This window comes from Chelonia mydas, chromosome 2 (genome assembly GCF_015237465.2).
Source record: "Chelonia mydas isolate rCheMyd1 chromosome 2, rCheMyd1.pri.v2, whole genome shotgun sequence".
NCBI classification, from domain to species: domain Eukaryota; kingdom Metazoa; phylum Chordata; order Testudines; family Cheloniidae; genus Chelonia; species Chelonia mydas.
The window spans coordinates 188175573-188189184 of NC_057850.1; the positions used below are offsets into that span (position 1 = coordinate 188175573).

Genomic DNA, 13612 nt, shown 5'->3' on the forward strand with positions numbered 1-13612 from the left:
ATATAATAGAAAAATTCTGTAGTGACACTCCTTCCTACTATAGTGTTAAAATATTCAGGATATAGTGTTAAACACTACAGTAGCTAAAATAAAATGAAATTACTTTGTGGTCTGTCAGGTGAAGGGGTTTGTTCACTTTACCAACTCACAATAGATAGTTGTTCTATTGGTAGTGAAAGTAGTGATGTATTACTGTCTTATTGTGGTATATTCCCTTTTATTTTTGTTGCTTGTTACTGTGCATTTGTAAAGAGATGTAAAAATTTGGATGACCATTCCTAATTTTAGTTTCACTGGCATAACACAACAGCTAGGCAACTTGTCTACTTGTCTATTAATCATAATTCTCACTATTGCCATCCACCCTCATCTGCTTATATCCACTCTGTTTCATGATATACTTTAGTCCCTGCCTCAAAGAGCAGAACTTACATATTCATAGGGTGTGTAGTGCCTATTGCAGTGGGAAACTGAGACCTCTAGGCACTTCCACAGTAGAATCTAAACAATAGTTGGATTTATAGTGTCCTGTGTATTGACTGTGTTCTTATAATGCTTTAATAAACTTAATGTCTTGCTGTATGCTTCTTTCCAGTCATGGATGTATCAGATACTGGACTTACTAGTATTCTTCTGCACTGTACAGGCCAATCGTTACCTGCAGCATTTCATGCATTTTTGTTGAGCTTTTTAAACATGAACAAACACTTACTATATAGTGTACAGTAAGTGGATTTTGGCAATGGGAATAATTATTGTTGAAATAATAAGCGGCTGCCATTATAGATAAATATTTTTCTTTCATTTCAGTGGTAAGAGATTTCCAAGAATATATAGAACCAGGAGAGGATTTTCCAGCTTCTCCACAAAGAAGAAATATGTCAATACAAGAAGACAAAGATGACAGTGTGATTTTGCCGTTGGGTGCAGATACGCTAACATGTAACTTAGGCATTCCAGTAGTAGTAGTTTGTACAAAGGTTTGTTTCAAATTTTTAGAATTGTTTTTGTATATTTTCCTTTAAAAGTGTGCTTCTGTTTACAGGTGGCTGACAATATTTGGCTTTTCTAAACTGAAGAAAGCACTCTGCATTCTGAATACTTTGGTTTTTCCCTGATAAGAATTTTTTAAGAGCCACTTTTTGTGGAGCCTAGGCATTTTTCTCCCTTGAAATGAATTAACACTTTTCTGAACGTTGATGCTAGTAAACAAAGATATCTAGACATGAGATGCTAGTGTTTGTATTCTTTTACTTCAGATATGTTGCAAATCAAGCATTCTAAAGTCAGGAATTTCCGAATTTAGATTTTTCCTGAAGTCTTAGTAATTGGTTTACTTTTATGTCCTCAGGTTAGATGTGTAAGATGTAACTAAAAGCAGCTGACAGTACTTGATCATAGGCAGGTCATCAACTTATAAATTAAAAAAATACCTTGTTAACATCTCTATCATCCTAATTCTAGTGAATCTTATGAAGATTGATTTAATCAAGCAAAATGAGCATGGTATTCAAAGACATTGGTATCAAGAGCAGAAGAACCAAACTTTGCAAATAAAAAAAAACAAACATATTCTAAGCTATATCAAAATAGTTATCCCTTGAGACTGATTCATACTCGTGGTACATCTGTTAGTCAAGCAGATTCTCACCTTTTTGTGTGAGTGCGCGCACACATGAGCGCACAGACCAGGAAGTTTGGCTCACTTCTGCTAACAGAAACAGCTCTGTGATGTGCCTCGGCTTTCCAAAATAAATCTGACATGGCTACAGAAAATGCCACCATCACCACATCTACAGCCTGATCAGGGTTTCTTTAAAACAAATTACACAAATACAATTCCATCTTTTGGGTAGGATTTTTACATCTTGCTGAACTTGTTAAAATTGACTTGGCACATTTTCATGTACTGTGACCTCCCTCTTGTAAATGGAGAGGATTGCAAAAAAACTGAGTTGAGTTCTTTGGTTAGTAGTTTAGGTGTTTCTGCATTAATATTTCATAGGAAAGAACATAAGAATGGCCATACTGGGTCAGACCAAAGATCTTTCCAGCCCAGTATCCTGTCTACCGGCAGTGGCCAATGCCAGGTGCCCAAGAGGCAGCGAACCTAACAGGTAATGATCGAGTGACCTCTCTCCTGCCATCCATCTCCACCCTCTGACAAACAGAGGCTAGGGACACCATTCCTTACCCATCCTGACTAATAGCCATTAATGGACTTAACCTCCATGAATTTATCCAGTTCTCTTTTAAACCCTGTTATAGTCCTAGCCTTCACAACCTCCTCAGGCAAGGAGTTCCACAGGTTGACTGTGTGCTGTCAAAGAAGAACTTCCTTTTATTTGTTTTAAACATACTGCCCATTAATTTCATTTGGTGGCCCCTAGTTCTTATATTATGGGAACAAGTAAATAATTTTTCCTTATTCACTTTCTCCACACTACTCATGATTTTATATACCGCTATCATATCCCCCCTTAGTCTCCTCTTTTCCAGGCTGAAAAGTCTAGCCTCTTTAATCTGTCCTCATATGGGACCCGTTCCAAACCCCTAATAATTTTAGTTGCCCTTTTCTGAACCTTTTTTAATGCCATATATTTTTTTTGAGATGAGGGGACCACATCTGTACGCAGTATTCAAGGTGTGGGCGTACCATGGATTTATATAAGGGCAATAAGATATTCTCCGTCTTATTCTCTATCCCTTTTTTAATGATTCCTAACATCTCGTTTGCTTTTTTGACTGCCGCTGCACGCTGCGTGGACGTCTTCAGAGAACTATCCACGATGACTCCAAGAACTTTCTCCTGATTAGTTGTAGCTAAATTAGCCCCCATCATATTGTATGTATAATTGGGGTGGTTTTTTCCAAAGTGCATTACTCTACATTTATCCACATTAAATTTCATTTGCCATTTTGTTGCCCAGTCACTTAGTTTTGTGAGATCTTTTTGAAGTTCTTCACAGTCTCCTGTGGTCTTAGCTATCTTGAGCAGTTTAGTATCATCTGCAAACTTTGCCACCTCTCTGTTTACCCCAGATCATTTATGAATAAGTTGAATAGGATTGGTCCTAGGATTGACCCTTGGGGAACACCACTAGTTACCCCTCTCAATTCTGAAAATTTACCATTTATTCCTACCCTTTGTTCCCTGTCTTTTAACCAGTTCTCAATCCATGAAAGGATCTTCCCTCTTGTCCCATGACTACTTAGTTTACGTAAGAACCTTTGAGGGACCTTGTCAAAGGCTTTCTGGAAATCTAAGTACACTATGTCCACTGGATCCCCCTTGTCCACATGTTAACCCCTTCAAAGACTCTAATAGATTAGTAAGACCTGATTTGCCTTTACAGAAACCATGTTGACTTTTGCCCAACAATTTATGTTCTTCTATGTGTCTGACAATTTTATTCTTTACTATTGTTTCAACTAATTTGCTCAGTTTTTAGGATTCTTCTGATATATCTCTTCTCCCTAACTTTCATAAGTAGTTGAGTAACCCATCTTCTTAGCAAGGTAGACTTGGGTATGGTTCTCTTGGGATCCGTTTCCTTTTGGCCCTTCAATGGCCTTGGGCATAAGCAAGCTGTATTTTCAGTTTGTCCTATCTCAGGGAATGAGGGAATAAGCTATTACTGTCAGTTCATCACTTGGCCAGTGCTTTCATTTTTTTAATCAAAACCTTGTTTGTTTGTTGTGGGGGGTGTGTGTGTGTGTGTGTGTGTGTGTTTTGTTTTGGGTTTTTTTGATTGCAGAGCTAGATAGGATTTTTGTATGTCTAGGTGTTTCATTGGCCCTGATACTACAATAGCTAAACCCACTGCAGAGAGTACCATGTTTTGATTTCAGCATAGGTGCAGTCCTCCACTGTGTGATTCTTAGAGCCCTGCGAATCTGCGGGTATCTGCTTTATATCCGTGGATCGTTTCTGTGGATAACGCAGATGGGGATACAAATTTTGTATTTGTGCATGGCTCCGACAGTAAGAGGCAGGCAGCTGTGAGGAACCATGGCGCGGACCCTCCACCTGCCCTGGGCTGGGAGCTTGGGGGGGGCAGGGACACAAGCTGGGGGCTGATCAGGCCCCCAGCCTAGGGCAGGTGGGGTGACCCAGGCTCCCCACAGCTGCCAGCACAGCTTTTCCTGACCTGGCTCCGGCCAGGATGGGCAGCTCTAGGAGTCGCAGCCCAGCCATGGTAAGAGCTGGGTGGGCAGCTGTGGGGAGCCACGGCGGATGCTCCAGCTGCCCTCGGCAGGGAGCCCAAGCAGCTCCACAGGTCACCTCCCCCTCCCCCCAAGCCAGGCCAGCGTGGAGCCCAGCTGGGGAGCCACAGCGAACCCTCCACTTGCCTGAGGTGTGTGGGGGGAGGGCAGAGCCTGAGAGCAGGCCCTGGCTGTGTCCCTGCCTGGCCAAGGGCAGGTGGAGGATCCGTGACTCTGCGCGGCCTCCCCACAGCTACCTGCACGGCTGTCCCCAACCCAGCTCCAGCCGGGGACAGGGGTTGCCTCTTAGAGCCGCAGCCTGGCCACGGTGTAGAGCCCGGCAAATCCAGAGATGCGGATACATGTTTTTGTGTCCGTACAGGCCTCTAGTGAGTCTTACACTGCAGCTGAAAAACTTGCAATTCTTGCCATTCCATAGCCAGTTGTAACTCCCTGCCTTTAGTGCTGGTTTTAATGCTGCCTGCGTCAGCTGTAGGTTCAAAAATGTGTTCCTTAATTTGTTCCATTTAGGTGATTAAATGTCTTTATAGATTTTCTTTTGTTTTTTATCTGCTAACTAGAGGAGTAACAACATTGCTATTTTTAAAAGATGCTGAACATGCAATATTGCTTGTTTGTTGTTTTTTAACTTGACAGTGTGATGCCATTAGTCTCCTGGAAAAAGAACATGACTACAGAGATGAACACTTTGACTTCATTCAGTCACATATCCGACGGTTTTGTTTACAATGTATCCTTTAAAGTTTGAAATGCGTAATAATGGCATATCTGTAATCCTTATAAGATCCAAATTGTGACAAACTTCTGTGGCTTGAACACAGTTATTCTAGGACCTAGCCTGAGTCCACCACTGAGTGACTGGTTTAACTGAACCGAGGTCCCTAGGGAAGATGCTGTTATGCTGGGCCATGTCAGGTTTAACCTTCTTTATACTGTCAAGTGTTGTGGATTTTTTATTTATTTATTTTTTTAAACAGGGGTATCGGGAAGAGAAGTCCAGCATACCTTCTTGTCCATGGCTTCCTAGATTTCCCTTCACTAACCCTTTCATAATAAAATGCTGAATAGTTGCCCTAAAACTGAGTTTAAGATGATCCCTGAAATAGCCTACCAACAGCAAGATAATTCTCACTTCAGTTTACATCTGAATATACTTCAAGTACACTTGATTATAAGGCATGTAATCATTTTGGCCTGACTATTGGATCAGTCTTTTGCAATACTGAATAATTCTGCAAGACTTTTCAAATATTAAAGATGTAGGAAAAATGCATAACTCTACGTGGAAGGATAAGCTGGCTTTGCTTACTTTAGAGGCATGTGGATACAGAGCTCATGCTAAAGCTGACTGTCAGCATTTTTCTTAAGTTCCCAACATTGTTCTAACACAAATGGGAACACTACAGTAGAATCTGAGTTACGAACTGACCAGTCAACCACATACCTGATTTGGAACCACAAGTATGCTATCAGGCAGCAGCAGAGACCAAAAAAAAAAAGGGGTAAATACAGTACCATGTTAAATATAAACTAAAAAAATAAAGGGAAAGCAGCATTTTTCTTCTTCATAGTAAAGTTTCAACGCTGTATGAAGTCAATGTGCAGTTGTAAACTTTTAAAAGTTTACAACCATAACGTTTTTTCAGAGTTACGAACATTTCAGAGTTATGAACAACCTCAGTTTCCGAGGTGTTCGTAACTCTGAGATTCAACTGTACTATACACGATTTTGCCCCAGTCATCTAACCTTGCAAAGAGCAGGTCTAGAGGACATTTAAAATTCCAGCAGCTTGTCCGCACTATTATACCAGCATTGGAGCTGCAGTGAAGGGCAATGTTAAGAAAGGTGGTGTCAGCAAGACTGTAGAGAGGTTAGCATTTGTGAACAAATTATAGTTCAAGAACTTGAGACCCCAGTCAGGACTGGCACAATGCCTGCCCCAAGCAGTTTATAATTTAAGACATTTAATATCCTCCAGTTGGGATCTATGCCAGCAGACCAAATTGTAGAATTGACACCCAGTAGAATACAAATGGATATAACCAAAAAGGTGGGAGGGAGGATATTAAGTGATAGCTAGTTTATGTAACTATACTCCTATGTGTATAACTTGAGGTTTTTTAAATATAGGATATAAATCTATCAAATAGGTATTAGAAATCCCACTGGATATTTTCCTGGTCATTATGAAAAAGGAAAGTTTTATAAGTTGAACTACACATACTGAAATGTGCCATTTACCTTTTTTGGAGATATTCAGCTTCTAATATCCAAGTTTCAATTGTTTTAAGTTTGCCAGACCCTCTAAATACTTCCAACATTATTTCATGATTCTGTAGAGCACTTAGAGAGGACAAAGCACTTTAAGTGTTAAACATTTTTCTTAATATTTGTTACATAATTTAAAGACTGATATACCGCTATTTAGAGAAATTTCGTAATTAAAAACTTTAAAGACTCTGAAAGAGCAACACCATCTTAGTGTTGGTGTTGGCAGACACATCAGCTAACTGCACATCTGTGTTGGCATTATACTCACCCCTTGTAGGGAAACGTATATCTTCATTTTATACGGTACAACTCTGCTCCTTTACTTTAAAAAGAATTTCTAGGAGGAATTAAGAGGACTTTGGCAATAACTGCTGGTTCGTTTAGTACTTTTGAGATAACCAACTTTGATAGTTTACCATGAATGTTGTGGTAGCGTTGTGGGCTTTTCTTTGGGGAGTTAAAAGAGCCTGTTGCTGCTATAAAAGCTACAACGTACAATTGACTTACTGAGTGGAGGTATTTATTTTGCCCTTTTTCAGTCTTTAAATGAGTTTATAAAATTAAGGTTAGTTTCAAATAGAAATTTTCTTTGAATAGTTCTAGCGGTTATAAAGTTTGCTTTTGGAAACAGTGAGCAGTGTTCTAAAAAGATTAGTTAACTGTTAGCTTGAGCTAATAAAACTCCTGATTTTCTTTTAACAAATGTGTTCAGATGGTGCAGCGCTTATTTACACTTCAGTAAAGGAAAATAAAAATATTGATTTAGTGTATAGATATATTGTCCAGAAATTATATGGATTTCCTTTCAATGTATCTGCTGCTGTTGTGGAAAAAGATGCAGTATTTATGTAAGTTTATCTTAATTATTAAATATTCATTCATGTATACATTTGTATCTACACAGTATAGTGTATGTAAGAGGTAGTAGTTCTATAAAGCTATTTTGATTTTGTTTCAACATTAACATTCACTAAATTTGTGTGTTAAGTGTTACAAATTCACAGTAAGAACAGATTTGGGTTTTTCTGGATTGTTAGTTAATGGGTTAAAACTGTTGGTGAGCAGACACTGTTTTGGAGGGAGGAAGTGTCAAGCCAATTTTTAAAGTGGAATGTTACATTGGAGAAGTGATTTTCTCCCAGTGGATTACACCGAGCAAAATAAAAATACTTCAGACAGCTGATGCTGCTAATCACTGGCTGATGTAGAAGAAGGCAGTTATTAAAACTTCTGTTTTGGTTTTCAACAATGGTAATCTTTATCCACAGGTTGATATTGGGTATTAGGGAACAACCAAGTGAATATTTAAATTTGAAGATTAATGTCTGTATTTGTTTATCTTAAGCCCTGCAGGATGGGATAATGACAAGAAGATAGGAATACTACATGAAAACTTTCAGACACTAAAAGCAGATGACAGTTTTGAAGATATCATAACAAAACCACCTGTCAGAAAGGTAATTTGATTTCAGTATCTTTCAAAGGAAACCTGTTTTGTTAACGTGTAGGAATATAACACACATTGCGTCTTGGTTGCCATATTTTAGAGCATTTCTCCCTTCCCTTGGTTGGCTACCCCATGCTTATTAACCACAAATGACACATGCTTATTAACCACTTATTGTTCGTTTTCTGGTTACCTTCCTTATGTGAGTTACCCAGTTTGCTTTCTGCTTCCTCTTGAAAGCCACCAGTAACCAGCTTTCATTACTTACTGTTTGCGTTGTTATAGTTAGTTGCTGTGCAACATGGAGAGGAAGAAACAGATGGGTGTTGCTGCATATAGCACACTACTCCCCTCAGTATCTGGCTTATTTTGCTCAATCTGAGCAGGTGCTGGTTCCAACAGCAGCTTTGGAAGTGGCATAAACATCTAACTCAAACTGTTCATGATGGGTTGTATTCTTATGCCTCTACCTTCATGGAGGTGACTTGAACTGGATCTGTAGACAATCCTCTGGATGGTGGATGTGGTGAAAATGAAGGAACAGCCTTCCAGGTAGGATCTATGTCCTATGTTCAGACATAGTTAAGAAATCTGCATACACAAGGCTCAGTTTCTCTTAATTCTAGCTCTCTAAAAAGAGAATGGAAGCCTGCTGTTTGCTCTTCTCAATCATCCGTGTTTCTTCTCCATTACTTAAAGGGTTTATTTGTTTCATCCAACAAAGAAGTGTCTGTAGATCTTTTTCCACCCCTCTTCTCCCTATTGCCATTATTCTCTGTAGAACTTTCTTCAGAAGAAAGGAAAACTGTTGATGAAAATTCAGAAATACAGCCTTAAAGCCCACCTCTTAAAATGTCTAGGATTACCTGGTAAAATAGCTATTTAAAAACCCTTCTGTTCTCTTCACCAGTAGAAAAAGATACAGGGGGCAAAATCATTTAGCCATTGAGGTGTATGGAACCAAGCTAAATCAGGCTGCAGTGCCCCAGGTGTTAGTTACTGACCTCATAATCTCAAACTATAAACTCAGTAGTGAGTCAGGGTGGCTGGTGTCTTCCCTTCTCCCCAAAAGTGTAATCTATAACAGCGGTCTTCTCCAAATGCTAACGTATCCCTGGCTCATTGACTTAAGATCCACATTGTAGAAACACTGAAGATGTAAATAGAAAACTTCTTGATTTAGTCGCTTCTTAGTTAGCGAGACAAAGTGGGTGAGATAATATCTTTTATTGGACCAACTCCTTTTGGTGAGAGACACAAGGTTTCGAGGTTATTCAGACCTCTTCAGGTCTAGGAAACTTACTCTGGAGGAATGTCTACATTGCAATTAAAAACCCTTGGCTGGCCCATGCCAGCTGTCTCTGGCTCTCAGGGCTTGGGCGGTTGGGCTGTTTAATTTAGTGAAGACCCCTGGGCTCCAGGATCCTGCAAGATGGGAGGATCCCAGAGCTTGGGCAGCAACCTGAGCAGGAAAGTCTCCACTGCAGCCCCACAGCCTGAGCCCCATAAGCCAGAGCCAGCTGGCCTGGGCCAGCTGCAAGTGTCTAGTTGCAGTGTAGACATACCAAGAGTGTCACAGCTAAATACAAGATGGAACAGATTGTTCTTCTTCGAGTGCTTGTTCATGTCAATTCCAGTCAGGTGTGTGTGCGTGCGCACGCGGCAGCCAGAAGATTTTTCCTAGCAGTATCCATCAAATCTGTCTGAGCGCCCCCTAGTGTGGTGCCATCATGTCACTCAATACCGACCCACCACCCCCTCAGTTCCTTCTTACCGCCAGTGACAGTTAGCTGGAACTTCCCCTTGCTCTTGTCGTGACAAGCGCATTTGGCAGTCTGTATATAGTTTTCATTAGTTCTGTAGTTAGTGTTAAGTAGTTAGTAAGTACTTTGCTTAGGTTTCCTTTGGAGGGGTTTCCTCTCCAGTGCTATCCCGGTGCTAGGGCATGCTGTGGTCTCCTTGCTTCAAAGTCTGTGAGGTCTGCGGCAAGTGTATGCCCAGAAGCAATCCTCAAACTTTGTGTTCGAAGGATCAAAAGGATCGCTGTAGGATCTGCAGGGGGTTTCGCCCCAGGACACTGAAGGTTAGAGATCAGTGCCTGAAGATCCTACTAATGGAAGTGGCACTCCAGCCCCAGTCTGACCCCGGATTGGCGGACCCGGCACCAAGTACCTCCTCAGTATGCAGTGCCCCAGCACCGTTGGCACGGGGATCAGTGCTGAGTAAAGACAGTGCCAAGAGTCCCTGTCATGGCTCCACTTGTGGCTCACATGCCGCAGGCAGGCATTGGTCTCAATCACCAGTGCCGCAGAAGAGGGCCATTTCCCCCCAGGCTAGACCCAAGGAGCTGGCCATTGTGAGACCCGCGCTGGGCCACACTACATCAGCTTCGCTGCCAGAGACGGTCGCGTCGACTCCTGCCCCTGAAGGGCGGTCGAGTCTGGACACTTCTCGCTGGCTGAGGCTGAGCTGACAACTTCACCTCCTGTTGACCCCGGAGATGTGTGAGGCAGCCCGGGACCAGCTCCAGCTCACAGCACCGTTCTCCCCACCTAGACAGGAGAGGTCGCCAGCACTGGTCGCTCCCCCGGCACCATCAAGGGGAAAGCCTGCAATGATGGCCTGGCGGTCTCCATCCCCGCTGCACTGCTCCCCAGTGCCAGAACAGGGTCAGCAGCTTAGTCGATCCCCGAGCCCTCGGTGCGGACCCTGGATGCCTCAAAATACCGCTCCTCCGTGGTCGTCCTTTTCTGAGACCTCTGAGTCGGACTCCTGTTGATCTCGTAGGATCACAAGTAGATGGTTCAGGTCATCACGAGACCAGCACCATGGCCCGTACAGTGGCAGTCCCCAGCATAGTGGCCCTTTTGGACTCCCTGGGCCTTTCATCAAGGGCGGAGCCAAGGGTTGCATTCCAGGGCAGCATCGGTGGCTTTGGCCACTTTCATACCACCTCCAGTGCCGTTGGTATCAGCAGGATCGGGAGTAGCTCCATGGCTCCCTGACGCTGCCACCATCCCAACCCCTTCTTGTACCTATGTTACCAGGCTCAGACGCCGGCCTCTCCAATCGTGGCTAGCCTTGGTGTATTGGCCGGCTCGGAACAGTTTGGACAGGGTTGTACTCTGCCTCACCTTGTCCTCAACTCTTTCCAGTGGTGGCTCAATCCACAGGTAGTGTGTGCAGGGGTCCCCTTCACCGGTCCTCAGCCATCCCTCTCGCTAGTGATGGATGCTCCAGACTTGGGCTGGGGAGCACATCTGGGAGACTTCAGGACACAAGGCCTCTGGTCTCAGGCAGAACTCGCTCTCCGCATCAGTCGGAGTGTGTCTGGCATGCCAGACTTTCCAAGCCCACTTGACAGGGAGATGTGTATCAGTCATGACAGACAACACCACGGTGATGTTCTATATCAACAAACAGGGGTGCATGCTCCTCACACTGTGGATTTTTGTGTAGCTCATTTGATACACCTGCAAGCATCGTACCTCCCAGGAGTACAGAACGAGTTCCACAGGTCTTTTCACGGCCACGAGTGATCCTATGCCCGGACATTGCGAACTCAATCTTCCAACGCTGCGGCTCTCCCCAGATGGATCTGTTTGCCAGGCGATGCAACAGGAAGTGCCGACAGTTTTTTGCTCCTTCCTGAATCACAGAGTGGGCTGCATCGCGAACACATGCGTTCTCCCATGGGGAGGCCAACTTGTTTACACGTTCCTGACCATCCGTCTCGTTCACAAGGTGCTCCTCAAGATATGGACGGAAGAGACTTCAGTGATATTGATAGCTCCAGCCTGCCCCACCAACACTGGTACACATCTCTCCTAGAAATGTCCGTGGAAGCCCCAGTTACCTTGCTGCTCCTCTTGGACTTAATAACTCAGGATCACCACCATCTGCAGCCCCTGAACCTCTAGTCGTTGCACCTCACGGCGTGGAAGTGCCATGACTGAACCCCACAGAGCTCTCCTGCTTAGACCCGGTTAGACAAGTCCTCCTTGGCAGTAGGAAACCCTCCACCAGGGCTACCTACTTTGCCAAGTGGAAGAGATTCTCATTCTGGTTGGCACAGCATCACTCGTCCCAGATGCTTGTCTCTATACCACTCATACTGGACTACCTTCTCCATCTCAAGCTGCAGGGACTGTGTCGTCAATAAGAGTTTACTTGTCCGCCACCTCTGCTTTCCATCCAGGTTCAGAGGGCTGATCAGTGTTTGCCAACCCTATGGTCAGCCGTTTTCTGAAAGGTCTTGACAGACTATATCTGCACGTCCAGCAGCCGACCCTGACCTGAGACCTCAATCTAGTCCTTTCTGAATTGATGGGTGGTCCTCCTTTGAACCACTGGCGACGTGTTCCTTGCTCTTACCTGTCGTGGCGTTTCTGGTAGCAATAACCTCAGCCAGGAGGGTGTCTGAGCTCGAGGCCCTAACATCAGAGCTCCCTTACACAGTGTTCGATAAGGACAAGGTTCGGCTCAGGCCACATCCAGCTTTCCTCCTGAAGGTTGTCTCCCAGTTTCACATCAACCAGGACGTCTTCCTCCCAGTGTTCTATCCTAAGTCATATTCGAGTGGCAGAGAGCAGAGGCTTCACTCATTGGATGTCCAGAGAGCGCTAGCCTTTTACGTGGGAAGAACGAAACCGTTTAGGAAGTCCATTCAACTGTTTGTGGCTGTGGCAGACAGGATGAAGGGTCTTCCAGTCTCCTCCCAGTGAATTTCCTCGTGGATCATGCCATGCAACCGTGAATGCTATAACCTGGTAGAGGTGCCTGCCCCTCCGCTCACAGCGCACTCCATTAGGGCGCAAGCTTCTTCAGCAGCGTTCTTGGTGCAAGTCCTGACCCAGGAAATATGCAGAGTGGCGATGTGGTCCTCCATACGTACTTTCACCGCACATTATGCAATTACCCAGCAGGCCAGAGATGATGCGGCCTTTTGTAGAGCAGTGCTCCAGTCAGTGGACAGCTCTGACACTGCCTCCTGAATTTAGGCTTGGGAGTCCCCTGATTGGAATTGACATGAACAAGCACTCGAAGAAGAAAGTTGTTCTTCGAGATGTGTTGTTCATGTCCATTCCAGTATCCACCCACCTACCCCTCTATTGGAGTAGCCAGCAAGAAAGAACTGAGGGGGTGGGAACTTAGTAGGGCTCTATATTGAGCACAATGATGGCACCACTCCAGAGGGTTCCCAGACCGACCTGACGGATACTGCTGGGGGAAAATCTTCAGGCTGCCGTGCGCGTGCGCGCACACCTGATTAGACTGGACATGAACATCTCGAAGAACAAGAGTTACAAGAAGGTGAGTAACTGTTTGTTTTGGGGGGTTTTTTAGCATGAGTAGTTATCAGATTTCAAGGGATCATTCAAGGTAAAGTGGCCTTGTTAACACTCCTCCATTACATTTCCTTTGTAGGTATTCACTGAAGTTTGATGCTTTGCTTTGCCAAACTGTGGCAGTTAAACCATTAGGGTTGCTGCCATACTCAGAGAAACATAAATCTCTTATGCTCGTTTACTGGTGCAGTTGTAATGTATTTTCCAAGATATACAGGTACATCTTTAGTTTCCAAATGGGACCAAACATTATAGGTCAACATTTTCATTATAATATGCCCCCAAAACAGTTTACTAACTCAGATTTTTTTTTCAAAA

The 13612-nt window shown here is 43.6% G+C and overlaps 1 protein-coding gene across 1 annotated transcript in view; it reads left to right on the forward strand.

Moving 5' to 3' along the window:
• DYNC1LI1 (dynein cytoplasmic 1 light intermediate chain 1) overlaps positions 1-13612 on the forward strand; it is a 56463-nt gene that overhangs the window by 31449 nt on the left and 11402 nt on the right. The window contains exons 5-8 of the mRNA XM_037890369.2: positions 811-980; positions 4864-4957; positions 7212-7347; positions 7845-7956. Coding sequence (XP_037746297.1) covers positions 811-980; positions 4864-4957; positions 7212-7347; positions 7845-7956 — 512 coding nt within the window. The remainder of the gene's footprint in view (positions 1-810; positions 981-4863; positions 4958-7211; positions 7348-7844; positions 7957-13612) is intronic.